Here is a 23,416-nt window from a genome sequence, read left to right as displayed (position 1 = left end):
ATGATCCTTCTGTCCCTCAGCTTCAATGATGGGGGAGCAGTTATGAGCCAACTGAGCATTGGGCACAAATCACTGTTACTGCAGCAAAAAGGCCTCATAAAGGTGCATAATAGTTCAATAAAATCATATATATGAACAAACCCACGGCTTCATTTAAGGAAATAGTTCACTGGCACAATATGAGTTAAGTTTTTCGAAGACCTGTGCTTTCCTGTGGTGACCATAATGCACTGATTGGATTATGTTCTGATGCAGCTTATTCTTAGAAGGTATAAAGTCGTATATTTATCAATGGTGAGTCAAAGGGGCGCTGACCACTTGCTATTTATTTCAACTTGTCAACATATCCTAATTGTGTTTGATATAAACTAGCTATAAACCTCACAGTTTTCATGCAAAGGCATCGCATGAATTTAGGGACAATTAACTTGTTTGAACAAGATAAATATCTTAAAGAATTCTCAGAAATCAGGTTTTTGAAGTGGCTTTTGTTCTTCAATCAGAACATGACTTAAACTTTGCAAGATCTGAACATCCTCACATAGATTTCTCTCAGATAACTCTGCCATGTACAGTATACGCATAACCAGGTTTCTAATTGGCTTTTTGCAATAGCATAAGCAGGACAAGGACTGCAGAGACCCATTGCTCTAATACTTTCAGCAGAGAGTAACAGCTGGATGAAATTAAAGATCAGTACACAGAATGATGCTGATTCATTTATAAATCAAGTGTTCCCAAAAGCTAAAACGAAAACCAACACAAAGTGCTCCATAGACGTTCAAATAAGTCACTGTTCACCGTGTATTTCTTTAATTACCACAGTTTGTGCTGTGAATAGAGCGTTGTCTGTCTGTGTGTCTCTAACACAGGTTACATTCACTGCTCAAAAACACATTGAAAACACATAAGATTATGATGGGGAAAAAAATCATGTTGAATTGAGGCATGAGGCATGGCTTCAATACTCTAGACTACTGTATACTATAGAGTATATTCAAATTAAAATACGCCCTGAAAACTGAAGTGAAAAAATTATACAACCTTTTTTGCTGAAATTTTATTGCAGCAGCTCAAACTGGTATAAACTGGCCCCCACATGCTTATGAATGCCTGAAAACATTGCAGTATGGTCCTAATGAGACAACAAATGGTGTTCTGGAGTATCTCTTTCCAGATCTGGACCAGGGCATCAGTGACCTCCTGGACTGTCTGAGGAGCAACCTAGTGACTTTGGATTGACTGACACATAATGTTCCAGAGGTGATCTGTTGGATTAGTTTAGGTTAGCACAGGGGCCAGTCATACTGCATACTCTCACCACACGAGGCCTGGCATTGTCGTGCACCAGGAAGAACCCAGGACCTATTGCATCACCACAAAGTCTGACACTGTGTTCAAGTGTTTCATCCTGATGCCTAATAGCTCTTAGGGTGGTGTTGTCTAGCCTATAGAGGTCTGTGGGTCCCTTCATGGATGTGCCTCCACAGACCATTACTGATCCACCACCATCCTACCCAAGAAGATTTTAGGCAACATAATGTTCTCCATGCCTTCTACAAACCCTTTCACATGTGCCAAATGTAAATGTTCTGCACTTATATAGCACTTTTCTACCTAGTTGGTACTCAAAGCGCTTTACACTGCATCTCATTCACCCATTCACACACCGATGGCAGAGCTGCTATGCAGCTGACCTGACTCACCGGGGTCAACTAGGGGTTCGGTGTCTTGCCCAAGGACACTTTGGCATGTTACGTGGCAGCCGGGAATCGAACCACCAATCCTGTGATTGGCAGTGAACTGCTCTACCTATTGAGCCACAGCCACCCCTGTGCTCAAGGTGAACCTGCTCTCATCTGTGAAAAGCACAGATTGCCAAATCTGGTCTTCTGTGGTGAATGCCAATCACCTCAGGCCACCCTCATGACGTCTGTTTCTGATTGTTTGGTCAGGGACATTCACACTAGTGGTGTGCGGGAGGTCATTTTGTGGGGCTCTGGCAGTTCTCATCCTGTTCCTCCTTGCACAAAGGAACTGATACAGGTCCCGCTGATGTTGGACCTGTTTATGATGTGCTTTTGTTGCAGCCATCTGAGCAAGGAACATATAACGTATAAGTACCGCTGATCTGTCCTGGGTGCAACTTGCCTCTCGTCCAGTGACCGCTTGGATAGGCTACATCATCACCATAATCTTTAACACAATAAAAGGTTTTAAGTCTAAAGTTGTCAAATCTGTTTTTGTTTATCCAAGATAATTTTGTTATTTTCCTGTAATACATACTGTATTAATATACTGTTACACACAGTTTAAGTTAATGATTTGATGTATATTTGTGTATTAGTGAATATATATAAAGAATGTGTCCAAATGAAAACTGAACAGAATCTGTCTGGTGTGTTTAGTGCTGTCCCTTTAAACAGTCAATTGGGCTGTGATTGGACTGATGAGTAGGCTTCAGTCTGTACTACTGTACTGTGTGTGATGTTACAGGGGGGCTCCAGATCAGCATTTACTCCAGTCCAGTCAGCTCACTGCTCACACAATGACCTACACACATTCTGAGCAGAGACAAGCATGAGCACGGTGTCAGAGCCTTTGGTCAGCAGCAGCAGGTCTCTGACTGCAGCCAGGAGACACAAGAGCATCAGGAAAAACTCAAGGAGGATTTATTCAGCCTACCAGGACCACCAGCAGGGGTAAGTCTGCCTGCCTCATCAGTTTTACTTTTGTTATTTCACTCTCTATGCATCTCACTCTTTGTGACCATCCGTCTTAGTCTTAAATGACATTCTGTAGTGTAGGTTATACACTTAGTCATTTGCTAAATCTAATCAGCAGAAAACTACAAAGACTCTCCTGTGTTCTGTTTAAACATTTAATCTTAACTCATTAGTGCTTCAAAGACTATGACTTTGTGAACAGTGAGCTTTAACCTTAATATAGGCTTAAATTGAGAATAATCTGAATCACTCTGTTAACCTTTTGTTTGGATATTAACTTGGTGATAAAGATGTAAACATGCTATGATGTGGAAATGCTTCTCCGAGTTTAATGGTGAAATCTATGTTTCTCTCACTCTAGTTGAAACATGTACACTTTATTTAAAGTGACATTGACTGTTGCATGACATGCTAACTGGTCAACCTCATTTAAAGTAAAAGAGTGTTTTTTTTTTCTTCTAGCATTTATGTTGGTCCTATGTCATTTTTATTTTTCTCTAAATGCACATGTTGTCATTGGTTTGTCTCTTTTGTAAATGAAAAGACGTTGTGTAAAGTTGTAAACCAGTATATAGCTGTCATGAGCAAATGTACTAAATCAATTTAGTGTGTTAAGTATGTCTGAAAAAACCCATCATTGACAACAGTAGCCTAATACTGTTTTATCTAGTCTAGTTTATTATAAGAGCCTCCGCACTTACAAATCATCTTCATACAGCGCCTGTGATGCCTCTCTTATATTTTTTCCTCTCTTCTATTGAGCGAGCCCCTTTTGTGATTGCCTTTGTTTTCACCCTGCAGCTCCTCAGATGATGAAGATAAAGAGGATGAGCGGGTGGACAGCAATGACCCAGAGGAAATGTTCCAGAACATTCAGTACCAGAAGGAGATCATTGCAAACATTCGGACCAGACCCTGGCCGATGAGACGCAAGCTCAAAGTTCTAAAGTAGCCCTTTCTCTTACTCTTCTTTTACTTCAGTTACACACAGAGGAAAGTTGGTTCATCACATACCCTTTTGAATGGATTGATTGATTTTTTGGCCAATTCCGACTCCTATAAAAAATTATGTCTTCTCACTCTGTTTCACGTCCTTGTGGAACCTTTTGTTTGAAAGATCTCATCCTTTGGGACAGTTTTTGATTTATAAATAGTATCAGATTTTACATTAGCATATTTATTTGTACTTTGAAAATCACACAGCTGTCCTGCTTAAACCCCTATTTCCTCATTGATGAGTAAATACTCTTCTAGATTACACAAACCAGAAATGCTCAGTCAAATAATTGAATCATGTCACACTATATTTTATTGACCTTTTTTGTTTATTGAACTTCAGCAAAAAGCAGAAGCAAAACAAAGCATGTCTGATCTAACAGAGGTCTCACAGACACATTCCTTGTTCCTTTGTTTGACTGGACATCAGACTGTCTTTTGTATTTTTATCTCTCTATATAATTTCATATATTTATTATTTTAGCAACCAGCTAACAGAGCAAAGTACGGAACCTCAGGTTGTATAATTAGTATTCAAGTAAGATTACCCACATTTATTTTGCTTCTCCAGGTGCAGGGTTAGTTCTAGCTGTTGCTTCATGTTTTAGTAGAAGTTAAACCTTCATTATATTCAAAATAAGACACAGCACTACTCCAGTCATACTGATTTAGATCACAATTAGGCATTTACTGGAAAGACATGTAAATATCAAATATGCTTTGATTTTTCAGCTACATGACTTTTAACCATATTTGGTCTTCGTTCCCTCCAATGACCATGCGCAGATGTCCAAACGTAAGATAAACTATGGGAGTCCATACAGTGAAGAAGGTTGTCCCTATAAGTTGATGTTATAGGTACTGGAAAGACTGTGTTTTAATACTGAATGTTCTGTAATTAGAGTTTAGAGCACAGGCTGAGCCAGAGAGAGCAGGACTAGATGTGCTGAGTATGTGCCATGGATAGGTTTTATATTGGCAGTTTGTTATTACCGCACAGGTTTTATTACCACAATCAGGCATGGGATGCAAGTCTGCGCTTTTACACCCACTTTAATCTCAGGCTGAATGTCTGTGATTACTGCCACTGTAATAACAGCTCATATTTCACATCACAAATCAGGGATTTTTACTGTTGTTATTATAAAATAAAGGCATGTGTAATCCAAAGTTTGTAAAAGCTACTGTTGGTTTCCGTGGGTGAAGCGTGTGTAACGTGCACATTTGGAGTCTTTATTGATTAATGCATGGCTCATAGCCTTCTGAATTATCCACAGTAAGCTGATTTCACTATCTTATGGACTGTAGAGGTATAATACAGAATTACTTTAGGCCATTTAGTGGGACCAGTCTGTTGTAACTGCTTTTAGAAGAATCAGAGTAATAGTGCTGGTTCTAGAATATGTTAAGGCCATAGCATTCATCGTAATGAAAATATGCCAAAGTCACTAAGGAAACACTTTCATATAAGAAAACAGAGCCTTTGTTGAAGGGTTTTTGTCTGAAGCCACTTTGCTCACTTTCTGTATGAAACTGGACCACATTCTTTCCACATGCTGTGGAAGTCATAATTGTTTTTAATTTCAAATTGCGTTTTCTCCTATGAATGTAATTTCCAGGAAACAAGGTTGTTTCAACAACTGTGCAACAGCTTCTGTCTCTGTCTACAATTGGTGTATTTATAGTGAATTTCAGTGGCACATACGTACATACATAGTAAGCGTCCACCTGTCTGTGTTTATTTTCCAGGCAGGCCAGAGAGATTGTTCTCAAGTATGAGGGTCGACTGACCAGAACCAGAGGTTACCAGACTGCAGGAGCTGATGTACGGACACTCCAGTCATTTATACTGAGTTGTTTAGATCTGTTGAGCCTAGTGGTCAAACCCTGTAAAGGTACAACATGAAATGAAGTATCAAACAGCCAGCCAGGCAGATTGTGGAGTAGAAAGACCCGTCTTTATTAGCAATGTTTCAAAGGTAGAATCAAAACAGAGCAATCATGGTCACAAAAATGACTTTAACTCGACTTAACACAGCTAGATCCAGAGTTCAAACCCACCAGTGGAGTCTGCATGTTCTCCTCATGTCTGCATGGGTTTCCTCCCACAATCCAAAGATGTGCTGTTAGGTCAATTGGTGACTCTAAATTGTCCATGAATGGTCTATCTCTTTGTGACAGCCCTGTGATAGACTAGCGACCGGTCCATGGTGCACACTGCCTTTTGCCCAACACCCACGATTCCTAACTGGATAAATGTTATAAAAGTAGCTGATGGATGGATGACTGGTTTTGCTTTGGCTGAGTGGAATTCTCCTTTCCTCCATTCTATCACTGTGGGCCACTATAGTGATACGTGTGCTCTATACTGTACGATCTAACCACAACTCCATTTATTCTCTCTTGAATGTGTGCCGAGTGGAGCTTCTTTGTGTCATTTCACTGCACTGCAGTATCTTGATCAGAGCCAGACTGATAAAAAAAAAAAAAAAAAAGTTTGGATTTCTTTTATATAAACTGCTGCCTTCTGATTCTCATAAAGCATTTCTTCTCCTGTTGGCTGCATGTACACAAACGGTACTGCAGATTTATGTCTCTGTGTATTGCATACACACATGTACAGACAGCAAGACCGGCAGAGTGGAAGACAGCTATGCAGCTGTAGCGTAGCAGCATGACTGAATTTATAGTGTGTTGTTATAGCTGAGTTTAATTAAAATGTTCAGGCTCCTCAGGCCCCATTAGAATAAATGGACTTTTAGTGAGCTGTCTGATGATGAATTAGCAATTCTATAGTTTGGCTCCCACTTAATTGAAAATCAGAATCACTGGTCCATTTGACCTTACCTTGATTAACGATCATCATCTCGGTTCTGATTGGATCTTTCAACACATCATAAAGTTTGAAAAGCTCTACAGTCCTTTTGCACTATATTTGCAACAAAATTACATTCTGAGCAAATTATATGAAACTTGTATTTGAATTGCAATATTGCATTATAATAACATAAAATTAAACTAGTTTACACGATTTTGGACCAAATGCAGCACAGATACTTGAAACACCTATGACTGATTTACAGTTACATGACAAAAGCAAAATGACAGAACAGTGTTTATTAGTTTAACTATAACCATAACCTTGTGTGCCTAACCTTAACCATGTGGCTGTTTGATTAAACAACACCAAGGGTGTAAAGATAGACATAATTTGTAATATACCCTAACAGCCACTGTGCAGTAGAAAAACAGAAACCATTTGTTTACTGTACTGTATATACAAAGGTTTGTATTTGAAAAGGCACTGATTAAGGATGTCATCCTGCTGTCACACAACCATTCAAAAGCTTGGCATCTCTTAGAAATGCAGTTGTTATAAAAATATGCAGCTTTCCAGCTGTGTCTTCAGTAGAAGGGGGATCGTAATAGTCAGTCAGCCTCTTAAACAGAAAACCTGCATTAAACACAAACATAACAACTGGAACACATGACTAATGTTTGCTGATGATTTTCTTCTGTATGACTATATAAATATTCCATTTCAAAAAGCAGCTGCTTCCAGCTGCAATACTCATTTACAATATTAATAATATCTACAAGGTATTTCTCATTAATTGGATGCTATCAGAACTTTCCAGAGTGACAGCTGGGATAGGCTCCAGCCTCCTTAACAGGACAAGTGGTTAAGAAAATGGATGGATGGATGGATGGATGGATGTTATCATCTACTTTTCTTTCAAAAACTAAGTGAGCCCAAACTTTTGAATGGTAATGTAGGAGAAGTGCTCCACAAATAAATACATTCTAATCATTATAATAAACTGGATATAATCAGCAATGTGATTTTTATTGTGGATAAAGCATTTTGAAGAGCCATACTAAATACTCTACTATTCAGTAATTCCAGCTTGAGATGCAGATCAAATGATGATGACTGCTGTCCAGTGTTAATGTGTGTGTGTCTGATTTTCTCCTCTTGAAGCTGCTGAAAAAACTTTCTCGTCTGCTTTACAACATTGTGGTTATTTTCGTTCCCTGGGAAATGAGAATCAAGAAAATCGAAAGTGAGTAACATGCATGTTCTACACAAGTGATCAAAGTACTGCTGTGTAGTATTGTCATATGTAGGGATGTAGTGGAGGAACCCTGCGACTCTCAGATGTACATGTTTTGTATAGTGGTATGCATATGGTGCTTTCAGAGGACAGAAACAGAAGCTAAATCATTGCCTGTGTACCACTACACCACTGTTTGTCAGTCTCACTCAGATGCTGTTCTCTGTATTGATGAGGTCACTTTGGGTCAGGCGTGGCCTCCTACTTCATCTTTCTGCGCTGGTTGTTTGGGATCAACATTGTTCTCACCATCATGACTGGAGCTTTCATCGTCCTACCAGAGGTCAGCAAATCACACATTGTATAATATATAACATACAGTACTGACTCACATAAAATGATAATAATTTTTGAATAATTTGTAAATTGTTGGCATGTTCATGATTTAGAGACTGTGTGCAGTGATTATTGGTAGAAATCTCATCATTAATCATATCCATACAGATACACATATTGAAGATGTGTCTCTTAGATGAAAAACATGTTGATTACAAAAACAAACTACATTGCTCTGGATTCTGTTGTGCTTATTAAAAAAAAGGTCACTGTTTGTAGCCTGGTGATTTTCCAGCAGCCTTAGCTCGAGCAGTTAAAGTACAAACCATAGGCAGGATTTACTGTTTGTCACTGACACACAGACACAAGCAATTTCCCCAGACATGACTTATCATTTCCAATGCCTAATCTTATTCCTTCATTTATTTCTTTTACATCTCTCATTCCTTACATCATTTGTTGGGACTAACCTGCCACTGTCGCGCTCATACATCCCTCTGTTATCTCAACTCTGCTTAGTGAATAATAGGATCCTACATCAAACATCATGGACGTTGTGTCATATTTCTGTTTCGTGTGTTTTATGCTGGACTTGTGTGAACAAGATTGGAATGTAGGGTTAGTCCACCCCAATTATTACCTTTTATTTCCCAAGTTTGCCTCCTTTTTAGGCTAACACTAGATAGACTATGATTTGCTACAACAAGGCTCTCTGTCTCAGTTTTCTTCCCTGTATATGTGCGGTACGTGATAGTTCTTTGGTGTATTTAATTGCCACACACTGAATTGGTCTGTGTTTGTGTATTAGCTGCTGGCTGGAGCTCCATTTGGAACGACACGGAGTAAAACTATTCCCCAAGGAGCACCTGGCTTCAGCCCAGGACCTGGACACCATCTGGTCTCTTGGGGCAAGTCTCCTTTCCTTTTACTGTTCTGTCAATAGAGCATTACTTACAGATACAATGGACCATTAACATTACTTTACTTTATTGCCTCCTTGACCTCTACTCCCTCGCCTTCCACAAGTGACATGTTCAGATTTAGAGTCATATACTTTAGCCATGTCATGTATTTGTGTTTGTTGTGAACTTGTGTGTGTATTTGACCTCCACAGGGTTACCTACAGTACTCTGTGTTATTCTATGGCTACTATGGGAGTGTGAGGAAAATTGGCAGTGCTGGGTACCGGTTGCCCCTTGCTTACTTCTTGGTTGGAATGGCGGTCTTTGCCTACAGTTTCATCATTCTCTTGAGAAAGTAAGTATTGTTCTCTGTTATCTTAACTTATCCTAATGTATTTTACTTCACTATTACTATGATGAAGCCTTATTCTTGAAGCTAAAGTGATTTCTGGCAGTGGAACAAAAAAGATTCAATTGATAAAATTGTTTATTAAAATTAATTAAGTAAATAGTTTTTTTTGTAAAATTGTTAATTGTTGTCAACTTAAGGTATTTTCAATTAATTGCTAGAGTTCAGTTTTGGCAAATTTGTGTTGTTGACCAATAGAAAGTCATCTTAACTTTTCTGACTTTTGACAGGATGGAGACCCAAAGAGAGATAGAAAGATATTGTTTATTAGTCAAATGGTCTGCACTCACGTACCACTTTTCTTCGTAACTGGCACTCAAAGTGTTTTTACACTGCTTCTCACATAAGTACACAAAAGTGCACACACATAGCTAAAAACAAATAAATAAATAGTAAATGTACATAAATCATTTTGTCGCGAGGCAGTTAATGGTCATTTAAAATCCGTAAGACATTTCTACAACAACAAAGCCAACCTTTTTTTTTCTGCTGTAATCTAAGGACATTTCAGTTTAAGATTTAAAAAAAGTGAGAAAACTAGTGTACTGAGCTCAGAATGGGTTGGTCAAAAAAACAACACAATGACAGAAACAGGCCAAAGAAGAAAACCCCCAAACATTCCATATGATCTTGATCTTAAACCCAAATGTCTGCAACAAAACAGATGACCAGGTGGTGAGAGAGCAAGTTGAAATAAAAGCATGAATGAAAACATAAAAAGTCATGACATTTACTGTAAATCATATATTAAGGTTAAAAAATCTCTTAGAAGCTAGGGATCATAAATCTGCACAAATGCATACCGGCCAGGATATGTTGTGAATCTCTCTGAACCAAAGTGTCGGGCTGTTCAACTCATTAACTGACTGCCTGACTTAGATCACCATCCTTAAAATGTATGTAAATGATAATATAGTATATAGTTTTGTCAATGGTATTCAGATATTCTGAATAATCATCCTGCAGAATGGCCAAAAACTCTCGCCTGAGCCTGGCTAGTGCTTCTGATGAGAACTTCACATTTTGCTGGAGGGTGTTCTGTGCCTGGGATTACCTGATAGGAAACCCAGAAGCGGCAGAGAGCAAAGGAGCTGCAATCGTCAATAACATCAGGGTTAGACATGCACATGGACACATAATCCCAGCTAGTGCATACATAGTCTCACACACTGTACATTCAGTATGGCATTAGTGAACCTCCATTTCTGTATGAAAGTATTGCTTCAAATCAGTGAGTGGCTGTGTTTTCCCTTAAACACGTGTCTTTCTGCACAGGAAGCCATTGTTGAGGAGCAGGAAAAGAAGAAGGATACCAGTTTGTAGGTGTAGTTTTCTCTGCATGTGAGCTGAAAAAATTAAACAGTGTTAATCCAGCTTATTTATGTCACACAGCATGTGGAATCTCTACAGTTTATACAGAGTGGTATGTATCCTGCCATAGGTTATAGAAGCTGCCCCAGTTAGATGTCACCTCCACACTTGTTCATAAAGAGTGTCTTGCATGTTTTTCAAGATGTGCTCTCCTTCTGATCAGTGTGTTTCTGTGTGTCTTCAGGGCAGTTCTGATCAGTCTTCGCATCTTGGCCAACATCCTGGTGCTGCTGTCTCTGGCTGGCAGCATCTACATCATCTACTTTGTAGTGGACCGTTCTCAGAAACTGGAGCAGGAGAAGCCGGAGCTGACGCTGTGGGAAAAGAATGAGGTAGCAGAGCAGAGCAGACATCATCATCCTCATCGTCATTAGTTTGATTAGATTATCCAACATACAATACACTATCCAGGGAATCAATGACAGTGGAGACCTGAGACTGAGTCAGTGGAAGAAGCTGTCATTGGCAGTTCATCATTACATTCAGTACAGAGGGGCTGCTGTTCTCTCAACCTGATGATTCCACAACTGGTTCCGTGTTATGCAACAAATTATAGTGAATAGCCTAGCATTTAACCAGGGATCATCTGATTGGACCACATTAGTCACATGATTGTGATACCATTGTGATTTGTAATTTTTATTAGATAGTGTTAATTGTGAAACAAGAAATGTTTTAATTTTGTTATTCTATATTGGAGGGCTGGAGGTTGTCTGAGTTCCATCTTCCAGAACCTCAATATAGCAGTTTGGACGTTCATGTTGTGGTTTTGGTCTCTGAAGCTAACACTTGGGACCAGTTTCATGTCTTTTTTTCCCGCAGGTGAGTGTGGTGGTTTCGCTCATCACTATGATTGCTCCATCTGCTTTCGAGCTGGTGGCTCAACTGGAGATGTACCACCCACGGACCTCACTGCGATTCCAGCTGGCCAGGTGATCTGTCTCTAACAACTGCTGCGTTTAACAGTATTATTCACACAAAAGTTTGGGGTCACATACAAGTTTTCAGCTTGTGCCAACAGAAATTGTAAATTGATACATTAGCAAATGCACTATGTTTACTCATGGTACTGTTTTTATCTGTGTAGATATTATATTAGAAAACAGATGTTTCCAACTACAATAGTCATTTCTAATATTATCACTGTCTACAGTGTATTTCTAATCAGTTTGATGATATAAAATCTGCTTTTCTTTTATAAAGACGAACAGTATATTGTACATAATACTGTATGTCTAACTGCACATAACAGAGTCTGTGTGTATGCTTATGTGTTTACAGAGTACTTGTACTATACCTTGGCAATCTCTACAGCCTCATCATTGCCCTCCTTGATAAAGTCAACAGTATGAGCTCTGCAGTGAGTATGGAAAGGAAAAAGAAATCAGCTTACAGCCATAGTTGTCAGGCCTCACTAGAAAGAATTTTTAGAACTGTTTTTGGTATAACGTGCAAAAACTTGCTTCAATGTGGCAAATGTGGTAATATAAGTGAACTGAGCCTTTAGTCATGCAATTCATGTTAGATGGTAAAGGAAACATATAAAGAGAATCTGAATGGATTCTCTTTATATGTTTCTCTATAATTTAATGTAATGCAATGTAATGTAATTTCTTTTCATTCTTTTTTTTCAAGACTGCCAGCCATGGAGGCTTTAAATAGTTCCATAAACTGTGAACTAGTAGTAGTGGTGAAATTAAGCTTATCTTTTTTAACACTTAGCAGCAATGGTTGCAGGATACTGAGATACTGACATTAATAGATTAGGCTAGTTAACTAATGTTACCTGTTTTCATTAATTGTTTCCCAGAAAAATGTCCAGTTTGGTTCTGTTGTGCAGTGGTTGTTTTTACTGCTAAATCCCACTTTTCTCAACAGATCTCAATCACCCTGTTTAAACTATTTGAGCCTACATGAATCACAGGACACCTATTGCTATATATGAAGTGATTTCAGTCTCATCTAAACTATTTATTTGCATCAAAAGGTGGCTATTGCATAATTAGTTGATAGTATAGTATAAGAATAGTATAGCACATAGCTGGTGAATTGAATTGAATTGACCCACTACTGTCATCCAGGTCCCACTGAGTTCGGGTAACTGGTCTGACACCAGCTCCTTCCTGGCCACCATCTCTCAGCCTGAGGTAGACAGCCTATCCACCTTGGTATCTGAGATCTCTGTCTCTGAGCATCACAACAGCACCATAGCACCTATTGCCGCAGTGCTGGATATTTCCAACAGCAGCAGAAGCAGCTCGTCGTTTGTTTCCAACCAGACGGCTCTGTTCGAGAAGAACACCCGCTCTCAGCAGGACCAATGCTGGGAGACCTACGTTGGGCAGGTTCTCTCTTCTCACTGCTACACTTATAAGGGGGCATTATTTTTATACCATTCAAATGTGCCTCAGATTAGGGACCATCTCTGAGACTGGAATGATTTAGATTCAGACATTAGGCCAGTGTGCTAAGGCTGTCTTGAAAAAAAAAAACTATATAACATCTAGTATGAGCAGAATGATGTAAAAACACCAGATTGATTGAAATTGTTCTTGAAGATTGGTTATATGATATATGATTATATGATTGATTAAATAAAATGAAAAAAAGGTAAATATTGAATACAGGGACAAAATATACAGCATATATCATTCAGAATCCACAACACAAGTATTAGCACAACGTTAGCAACACAACTTCAGTATTGGACAAATTTTCATCAGATAATGATGATGGATCAAATTCCTCCTGCAAGTAGTCTATCAAGTAGCTGCTAATGGAAAGGGGACAATCCTCCACCAGTCCACCAGTTAAAAATACAGATATAGACATAAAGACTGTCTCTGTTGATACACCCCATTTAGCATTATTGCTCTCTCTATAACTACAAGGTGATTATTGAAGACTCTTTTCACACGTACTCGTCCATATGTCTTAGGCCAGTGCAGAGTTTGGTGTATCGTTAAATAAACAGTATTTCACATAAGGTATCCATGTGTTTGTTGATGTTTTTTCTCCAGGAGATGTTGAAGCTCTCTATCATTGATATGATTTTTACGGTGGCCAGCATCCTGCTCATTGACTTCATCAGAGGTTTAGTGGTTCGCTACCTCAGTGACTGCTGCTGCTGGGATTTAGAGAGCAAGTTTGTAAGTCACTTGTTATGTATGTTATGTATGTTTATCCACACTATCTATTATCTAGTTGTGCATATATTATGTTACATACAGAAGTTTTTTATTTTTTTGCAATGATTATTTAATTACAAATGCATTTTTTAAACATATACTGCTTATTTTCTCCACAGTAATGAATTAATGACACATACAGATTGTTCTGTATTTGCTTGTTTCAATATCTTATTATTACATGATGTTTACAGATACATAGAGAGAAAATCCTAAGACTCACTGGGCCACATGGCCATTTAAAAAATCTACTTGTTCTTGTTTTATTTTTTTCTCAGCCTGAATATGGAGAATTCAAAATAGCAGAGAATGTCTTACATTTGATTTATAACCAAGGAATGATCTGGTAAGTCTGACCTGACACAATGTCTAAAATACCTGATGTAATGACATTTTGAGGATATCTTTGATTCCACTATGTCAGCACTTTCTTGTCAGTGTGTGTATAACAAAAGAATCTAATTCACAGTTAATGGCCTGACTTGTGCTCATCGCCCCCAAAGCCCTGTTTAAAGGACTGCTGCCCTCTATAATCTCTCTATTACACTCTCAACTGTATTTCCTCAGCTCATTTCAAAAGTGTCACCTTTTACCAATGAACGTAATGAAGTGAAACCGTGAGCCACAGGCTATTATGTGTTTTATATGGGATGTGACCCCAGTGGCTGTGTGTGTGTGTGTGTGTGTGTGTGTGTGTGTGTGTGTGTGAGAGAGAGAGAGAGAGAGAGAGAGAGAGAGAGAGAGAGAGAGAGGTGCTAACCTGTGTCTCATTCTTTCAGGATGGGAGCATTTTTCTCTCCCTGTCTTCCTGCTTTCAATGTGCTGAAGTTGATTGGTCTGATGTATCTGAGAAGCTGGGCCGTCCTCACCTGTAATGTTCCCCATCAGCAAGTGTTCCGAGCCTCCAGGTACAACACACAAACACACACACACACACACAAACACACTGAACTGAATGTAATGTAATGTAATGTGTTGGGTTGCAAGTTGTTTTTGCTTTTTATTTTTTCCCCAAGTAATCATACTTGCTGATGCTGTAACACTGACATGTAGTCTGAAATAGTATCAGAAATCAGGAATAGGTTTAAAATGCAATAACTGATTAGTTAATCCTATTAATTTCACATAATATTTGTTGAATTAGTAAGATAAGGCCTGTGCAGGGATGTGCAGAGTGCTACTCAGGGGCAGGAGTCAAATGTAAAAAAAAAATATCTATAAGTTCTGTCTTATCTGTTTCTCTTATCTGTTTTTTTGTTTTTTTTTTTTTTCAAAAATGATAGAACTGAGTATGTTATCTAATTAAGGAGGCCTGCCATGGTGTAAAGAACACTCAACCATATGGATGAAAAAACTTGTTCAACACTGCCATCTAGTAGCCAGGAGTTTAAACACAACACAGAGTAAACTACCATAACTAGTAATGAGTAAAGGGGGCAGCAGTACCCCAGGGTTAGTGGTGCAACTCCCGGTCTCTCCTAGCTACTTATTAAGGTGTCCTTAGACACGACACTGACCCCGGAACCCTTGGTGCTTCAAATTGTGCTTTTTTTTTTTTATTATTCCCAATACTGCCCCCTTATGATCATAAACGCGAGACAAGTCTGAACACATGTTAACAGCATTGACATCTGTAATTTAGGAAATTATATCTTATGAAACGTATCACCAGCTACATTATCTTATTACTTTCAAATTTATTTTCAAAATTATAATGACTCTTCTGTGATTTTGTAAATAATATACTTGTAATAATTCAAAAGGCGGACACAGGAAGGGGTTTATAGAAGCCTTTTAACTCAGAATTTCAGAATTAAAGTGCACAGATAAACACAGGCCTAAAGCACAGAGACTCATCTGATTTATGTAACAAGGCTTTTATTGCCTGTTTTAGTCTTTATCAGTCACTCCCAGACATGGTGGGAAATCTATGCAGCCACACACACACACAGACAGACAGAGAGAGAGAGAGAGAGAGAGAGAGAGAGAGAGACAGAGAACATTTCATGTGAGCCATTAAATGCAGTTAAATGCAGCAGAAAGACTGATACTGACACAATGCTGATAATAAAAAAAAGCCCTTTTATGCCCTCTACACATAACTGTGGAGTGCTGACACATCTGAATGTGTGGAACACTGACTGTAATTCTGTTGGTCATAATATAGATTTTGTTTCAGCATCATTAAAGTAATCCAGTGTTTGTGGTATCAAATACACTGCCCATTCAAAAAAAAAAAAAAAAAGTCACACACACTATAAGATATTGTTGAGCCACCTTTCACCATGGCATCGTTTCAATAAACTTATGCAATATGACAACATATATTCCCGTCCTAGAGTTGCATTCCTTTTTTGCCAAGATCTTGTATTGATGATAGGAGAGATGGACGTCCGCGTAAAGTCTTCTCCAACACATCCCTAAGATTCTCAATGGGTTTAAGGTCTGGACTCTGTGGAGGCCAATCCATGTGTGAAAATGATGTGTCATGCTCCCTGAACCACTCTTTCACAATTTGAGCCCAATAAATTTGCTTAGCCTTCCTGTCATGTTTGGGTCAAATCTGATCTATTTACAACTTAAAACACTCATAAATATTGTGTTTTACATCTGTCAAAAGTGACCGCTATAGGAAATGAATGGGTATATGAATGAATGACTATATTCATCCATCAGACAGAAAACATCCCTAAACACACCGCCCCAACTAAATCGCTCACTCACTCACTCACGCACACATTTCAGACTGAACAGTGTCTTTTGCGGGTACACATCTCTTTCCTGCTCTTATGTGCCGATCCTCCCACGTGAACCAACTTCCTGATGATGCTGAATATATCATATCTTCACACAGAGTAGACAGGTGTCTGTTATGTGAACCCATCTCTTTCTCACGCTTTTGTGCCTATCCTCCACGTGAACCACACCTTCCAGACTAATCAATGTCTTCACACAGACCCATATATATAGCTTGATGTTTGCTTTGCACTCCTTTTACTCTGAGCACAATGAGTAGACGACTGACCAAGCGGTTCTCTGTCGAAGAGGTTCTGGTCCAGGTTTTGGACATGATGAAGAGGGCACTGAAACTGAACCAGAGATAGAGGAGGATGTCTCAGAAATTCAAGACAACACAGATTTTGATCCAGACTTTGAGGAAACTGACCAGTCAACAGATGGAGAGCGAGAGGCCTCTGAAGAACAGGCACCTGAGGAGACATTCCAGTCCAGGAGTGGACACTTGCTCTGGTCTTCATCCTCCCAGGACAAAGGAAGTAGAGCCAGAGTGGAAAACATCATAAAGATGATGCCAGGGCCAACACGGTATGAGACATCTTGTGTGTATGACGACTTCCAACTCTTTTTACCAGAGTTCATTGCGGGAATTATACTGGAGATGACAAACCTGGAGGGGAAGTGTGTGTTTGGGGACACCTGGAGGGAAATGGACCTGGTAGACCTCCAAGCCTACATAGGTCTGTTGATTTTAGCAGGAGTATATCGCTCAAACAATGAGGCTACAAAAAGTCTGTGGGATGCAGAGTCTGGCAGCCCTATATTCCGAGCAACTATGTCTTTACAGTTTTATGTCCTATCAAGAATTATTCGATTTGATAACAGAGATACAGGACCCGTCCGCTGGTGAAATGACAAACTTGCTGCCATCATGAACATTTGGGACAGGTGGGTGGAGCGCCTACCACTGTACTGTACAATCCAGTCCCTGAGGTGACAGTTGATGAGCGCCTGGTTCCTTTTTGAGGTTGCTGTTCCTTCAAGGTGTACATTCCAAGCAAACCAGGAAAATATGGAATAAAGATTTGGGCAGCATGTGTCGCCAGGAGCAGCTATGCCTGGAATATACTTCATGTTGAGTTTGGTGTTTGGTTTTCATTTTTTACATTACATGTTCATTTTGTAATACATTTTCGGTGCCTACTTGTCTTTTCACTGCAGTCACTTTATGTCTTATCCTATAAATTCATGTTACACACTACTTTGAGACATTGTTCACAACTAAAGAATGTTGAATAAAGATTTGGTGGTGAAAAATGTTTTTTGTGCTAATTTAAGAGCAGTTAAAACAGACAGGTCAATTTTGACCGGGAACACTAAAGTAAGGGGTGGGAAGTAAACACGACAGGAGGGTTAATTAAATCACAATCTATATATATATATATATATATATATATATATATATATATATATATATATATATATATATATATATATATATATATATATATATATATATAGAGATATATAGATATATAGATATATATAATATATATATATATAGATATATATATATATAGATAATATATTTATATATAAGTGTGTTAATGATGAATTGTGCCATCATCTGATGGAAAACATGCACTAATAGGACTTCATCAAGGTGGGTATTTTATATGTGATTGGGAGATGCCCTGAGTGTTTATTATGTGCTTTGAAATAAGATTTGTAGTTTGAATTTTACTGTTTAATACTATGTAATTCATTGGGTTGTGCTGATGCAGGTCCAATCTTCCATGCTGTTATATTTGCAGTGGGTATAAAACTTAAATATGACCTGAACAATCCAACTGTAGATCACTAACTGAAATTCATTCATTTTTAATGACTTTTCACCCCATCCCACAATTTTCCAGCATGCTCCAGTTTCTGGAAATTCCTTCTGTGAAACACTATTGTGCATGTGCAATGCTGAGCTGAGCTCCAGAAATATAAATCTCAAAAAACTCCACTGTACTTAAATGATCTTAGTTTTTCATTAACAATAGGTTGCTCAAATTATTCAATTAAATATGAATTATGTAAAATCAACTGGATGCTGATATAAAATTAACTCATGCAGTTCTGCTCAGGACAAATGTCCTAACTGTCTTTTGACATGATCTTACTTTAAAAAAGTATTGTGTATTGTGAATTTCTCAAAGAACAATAGCGGTTGCACTGCAGTGATCAGAATGCAGTAAGCTGTACTTTGGTTTACAGTGTCTCTAAAAACCTTTTGTTTTTTTGAACTCTAAATTGTATTTGCCCTTTCTTGTTAGGTCGTAAACCTATTTCACTAGATTGCTTCAGTAGATCTAACAGAACAGCAGCAGTAACATCTGTGTAACTCACCTCTTTATTAGATTAGATTGGATTCAACTCTATTGTCTGCTTGCAGTGAAATGCAGTCAGCACCTAACAAGATGGAAAGTACATACTGCATACATATCTTTGAAAATGGAAACTGTATATGCGTGCTAAATATCGTATAAACAACATAACTACAGTATAAAAACATAGCGATTCATTCATGTTTTTTAGAGATACCAGGCTACGAAGGTTAGTGAAGAAGTTCAGTGAATCTAGTAAAAAGACAATTGAGCAGTGACAAATTATTTCTTTCTGTAATTACATTTTCCTAGGTCAAACAACTTCTATCTGGCCATGCTGCTGTTTATGCTGTTCCTGTGTATGCTGCCCACCATCTTTGCCATAGTGAGATACAGACCGTCACAGCATTGTGGACCATTCAGGTAACATCTAATTTAGAGAGTAATAAAAGTTGTGCTTTTAGAGGAAACTTTGACGTGAATGTTATCAATTTCATATCATCTGTTTTGGTCCAATACGCTTTTATTCTCCACAGTGAGAATGACTAGACTTGTTTCTGGCCTTTTTTCTTCCAGTAGCTACTGGAAAAGCCTGACCGTTAAAGGCAGTGTTAGAGAAGCTGTTTCTCACCTGATGCTTGAATGTTAATATAAATATACACTGAATATAAAAGTGTGTATTTCAGTGGACAAGAGAAGATTTATGACATCATCTCTGAGACAGTGGCCAGTGACTTCCCCCTGTGGTTCAGTAAAGTGATGAGCTACGTCACCAGCCCTGTGGTGGTGCTGCCAGCACTTCTGCTGCTTTTGTAAGACCACACATACACACACACACACACACACATACACACAACTACAAATCAACACACAGTGGACTTAAGAACTGCACCTGTGTTTCAGCATGCTGATATACTACCTTCAGGCCATTGCCAGATCCCTGAAATTTACCAATACCCAGCTGAGGATGCAGCTCCAGACTGTGAGTTTATAAGGAATCACTTTGTTTTCACCATGGATAGTTTGTAGGACTGAATCTGAAGATGTCTACATGCTTCTCAGCTATGGCACATTTGCATTCACAGTCTCAACCTTGGTGTCTATGACAGGTAGAGGTCTTTGTGGGTGCAGAGCACTAGAAGCTAGAAGAATTCAGGATCTCAACTGAGCAGCAGCAGTTACAAAAATAAACATAGTGCTCGCTGTGTGACAAAGTATATCATTTGGTGACAGTGTTTCAAAATTATTACCTTTCCCACTCCTTCTCCAATTCCTTCTTTGCTTGATCACAATTTTCTCAGGTTTATTAACAGTCATAGTGTGACAGATACATTCTCAAAGGTTCTACCTGTGCCTAGAGACCATGGTTAAGAAAATAAAAAAGCCCAAAAATATAAAAACAATGATTGAAAATAGTTTCCAGATGCAGTATCTAATGGTCTAAGCAATTTCTAAGGTGGAGTATTCCTTTAAACTTTATAGGAGCGGACTGAGGACAAAAAGAAAGTCTTCCAGATGGCTGCAGGTATTCTCTGATGTTGTGTCAGGTCTCCAGCGTGTGTTACATTGTTACTTGACGTATTGATGATGACTCTGTGACATCGAACCTTTCCTTAGCGAGACTGCAGGCTCCAGAGGCTGTGGCGGAGAAAACGACGGATCAGCAGGAGAGTGACATCACAAGCCAGGAGGCCTCCATCCACACGCCATCTCCCAGACGGAACGGCAGCATCACAAACTTTCAGTCTCCTGTTCGCCGTGGCAACAGCATTCGCACTATTGCCCAATCAGCATCTAGGGCTGACCTGAACAGAAGTGTGACTGGATCTGTCAGAAGTCCAACAGTGACCATACTGCCCAAACACCGGCTGGAGCACATACCTAACAGGTTATACACACACACACACACACACACACACACACACACAACTGTTTTCCTTTACCTTCATCAGTATATGAGAACTTAATTTCTATCTATTTATTGTATGTTACTATTCAGTTCCAAGGTTTTTGTCTTCATCTACAGTATTTTTTTTTTTTAAGAAAAACAGAAAAAATCATCTCCAAATCTTTCCTTTTTCAGTCCCTTTCATTGTTTTACATAGTTTTCCGTGGCAAGAAAAGAAGCTAGGTCACTTTTAGCTAAGTCTTTAGATAAGATTCAACTTTATTGCTTTACACATGTACGAGTACAAGGCAACAAAATGCAGTTTAGTTAACTAACAGCTGATGCTAATTATATGAGTTTATTATATTGTCAGCTGTTCTGAATCTCTCAATTGAACTGAGCCTGATTGTAAGTTCTACATAAAAATGAAAAGTAACAAATTTTGTTTACATTAGTATACTTAAGTACAGTTTTAACATCCATGTTTCTTTGTACTTCTTGTTTAACTCCTATTTTACTACTTTTTATCAGTTAGCTTAATTTAACAGATTTGTATTAATGTTAATCCGAATTGTTATTCATTAACTTGGAATGATGTGAAACACTGGGTCAACATTTTGCATTAGAACAGTATTGACCTGGTGTCAGTGGACAGGGTTCATAATGCTGTCTTAGGTTCCTTTAAATGTTTTATTTTATTTTATTTGTTTTAGTTTTGGCATGAAAATCTCAAATCTACACCTGCTGAATATTGGCTTTAAAGGCCATACCTGTATTCTTTTGGAATAGTTCTTATTTTGTTCACATACACTTCATCTCTGCTTACCAATGTACAAAAATGGTCTGATATATCAATTTTTTATGCAGCAACAGTGGTTTTCACTCATTTCATTTGGTAAAAAACACTTAGTTCGGTATCAGTTTAGTCAAAATGATGAGATTATCATGTGACAGTCCTGAGCAGACATTTAATCCAGTCCATCCGCTATTCAATGATACTGTATTAACATACAAATATTATTTTAATAATGTTCATAAAAACTGATTCTTGTGTGTTGTCCTTTCTCATAACAGGCCCGCACCATTTCTTGGTGGCACTAGTGGTACCTGCAGGTCCAAGTCCTACCACCACATAGTGTACAACCCACCAGGTCGCTCTCCTGACAACATCCACTCTGACCCCCTGTACAGGAAGACCGTATGCTCCGTCCATCCTGTCGAGGCCGCTGGGATCATCGCTGCACAGAGTTATGCAGGACGACGTGGTCACACCACGCGCTATGTGATTGTCAATGAGCACGAGCCAAGGAAGAAGCTGCTGCGTTCAGCCACTCGGATCCCACGCCATTACCTCATGGAGGAGCCAACAGAGGTCCTGGAGCTGTACCCACGCAACATCAAACGCTACACAGCCCGCACCAGCCACAAACAACTACAGCATCCTCACCGGTCACACCCATCACAGCAGCATCTGAGTGAAGATGAAGAGGAGGAGGAACAAGGAAAAGGTAGGGAAAGGGTGTCATTGGGGAAGGCTCATCGGCCCCGATCCCTCTCTGACCTTCACCAGCCTGCACACTTCTACATTGGTGACCATAGAGAGAGCAACGTGTTAATGGCTAAAAACAGGCATGCAGGTCGAGGAAGATATGGAGCACAAGACGAAGTGGAAGAAGAGGATGGTGAAGGGGAAATGGACTTGGGAGATTTAGAGCCACACTCCCGGTCGAAGACCAACATCAGAGGAACAGACCCTGTCTTTGTGCGAACCAGACATCATAACCATTCTCCAGGAAGACACTGTCAGTCCCCGGCAAGGACCAGACACATGGAGTCTTACGTGAAGCCAAAGACAAGACAGAAACTGGAGAAGCCTCTGACCGAGTCAGACTCGGCCTCCCTGGCGTCCAGCAGTGACCAGCAGAACAGCAGCACAGACCAGTACATTCAGGTCATCCACAACAAGGAGCGCTACTTTAAATCTGATGCGAGGCAAGGAAAGGTGGCCAAAAGGAAGTTCAAAACCAACTTGGATCTAAATTTGTCAGAGTCAAATGACTTGCTCTGCTCCAATGTATGATGGCTCTGCTAAAATGATGCATTTCTTTCACAATGTTCATCAAAAAGATCATAATGTATATGCTCCTGGGAGTTAAAGCACAGAAAGTCTATAGTTATAAATGTGATTTATTTCTCCCATGTTTGTGTTCTGTGTGAGCTAATTACATGGGTTATTGTAGCAACGTGTATAACAATAAAACTTAACTGTTTGACCTCAGCTATAGAATATATACATCTTACATATTTCAGCCCACGTCTCACACTATCACAACACTGTAGTGACGATCCAGCCTTCAGATGACTCCTCTCAGGCTCCGCTCCGGACAAACAGCTGGTGATGAAGTCACCACAATACGAGACCGAGTGAGGCGCTGTT

The 23,416-nt window shown here is 39.1% G+C and overlaps 1 protein-coding gene across 1 annotated transcript; it reads left to right on the top strand.

The window, feature by feature from the left end:
* The first annotated feature begins 2,580 nt into the window (after window positions 1-2,580).
* LOC113174688 (transmembrane channel-like protein 3) lies at window positions 2,581-23,059 on the top strand. Its single transcript, XM_026378777.1, is given in 23 exon segments — window positions 2,581-2,702; window positions 3,528-3,674; window positions 5,472-5,547; window positions 7,705-7,786; window positions 8,014-8,120; window positions 8,922-8,966; window positions 8,968-9,021; window positions 9,228-9,370; window positions 10,391-10,538; window positions 10,700-10,743; window positions 10,980-11,127; window positions 11,618-11,727; window positions 12,077-12,155; window positions 12,877-13,140; window positions 13,816-13,944; window positions 14,262-14,329; window positions 14,763-14,891; window positions 19,404-19,514; window positions 19,778-19,903; window positions 19,995-20,073; window positions 20,574-20,616; window positions 20,709-20,979; window positions 22,054-23,059. Coding segments are annotated over 23 exon segments (3,531 nt in total).
* The last annotated feature ends 357 nt before the right edge of the window (window positions 23,060-23,416 follow it).

This window comes from Anabas testudineus, chromosome 3 (genome assembly GCF_900324465.2).
Source record: "Anabas testudineus chromosome 3, fAnaTes1.2, whole genome shotgun sequence".
Lineage (NCBI taxonomy): Eukaryota > Metazoa > Chordata > Actinopteri > Anabantiformes > Anabantidae > Anabas > Anabas testudineus.
The sequence above is the reverse complement of the archived record's forward strand: the minus strand, read 5'-3'. Positions and strand labels throughout refer to the sequence as shown.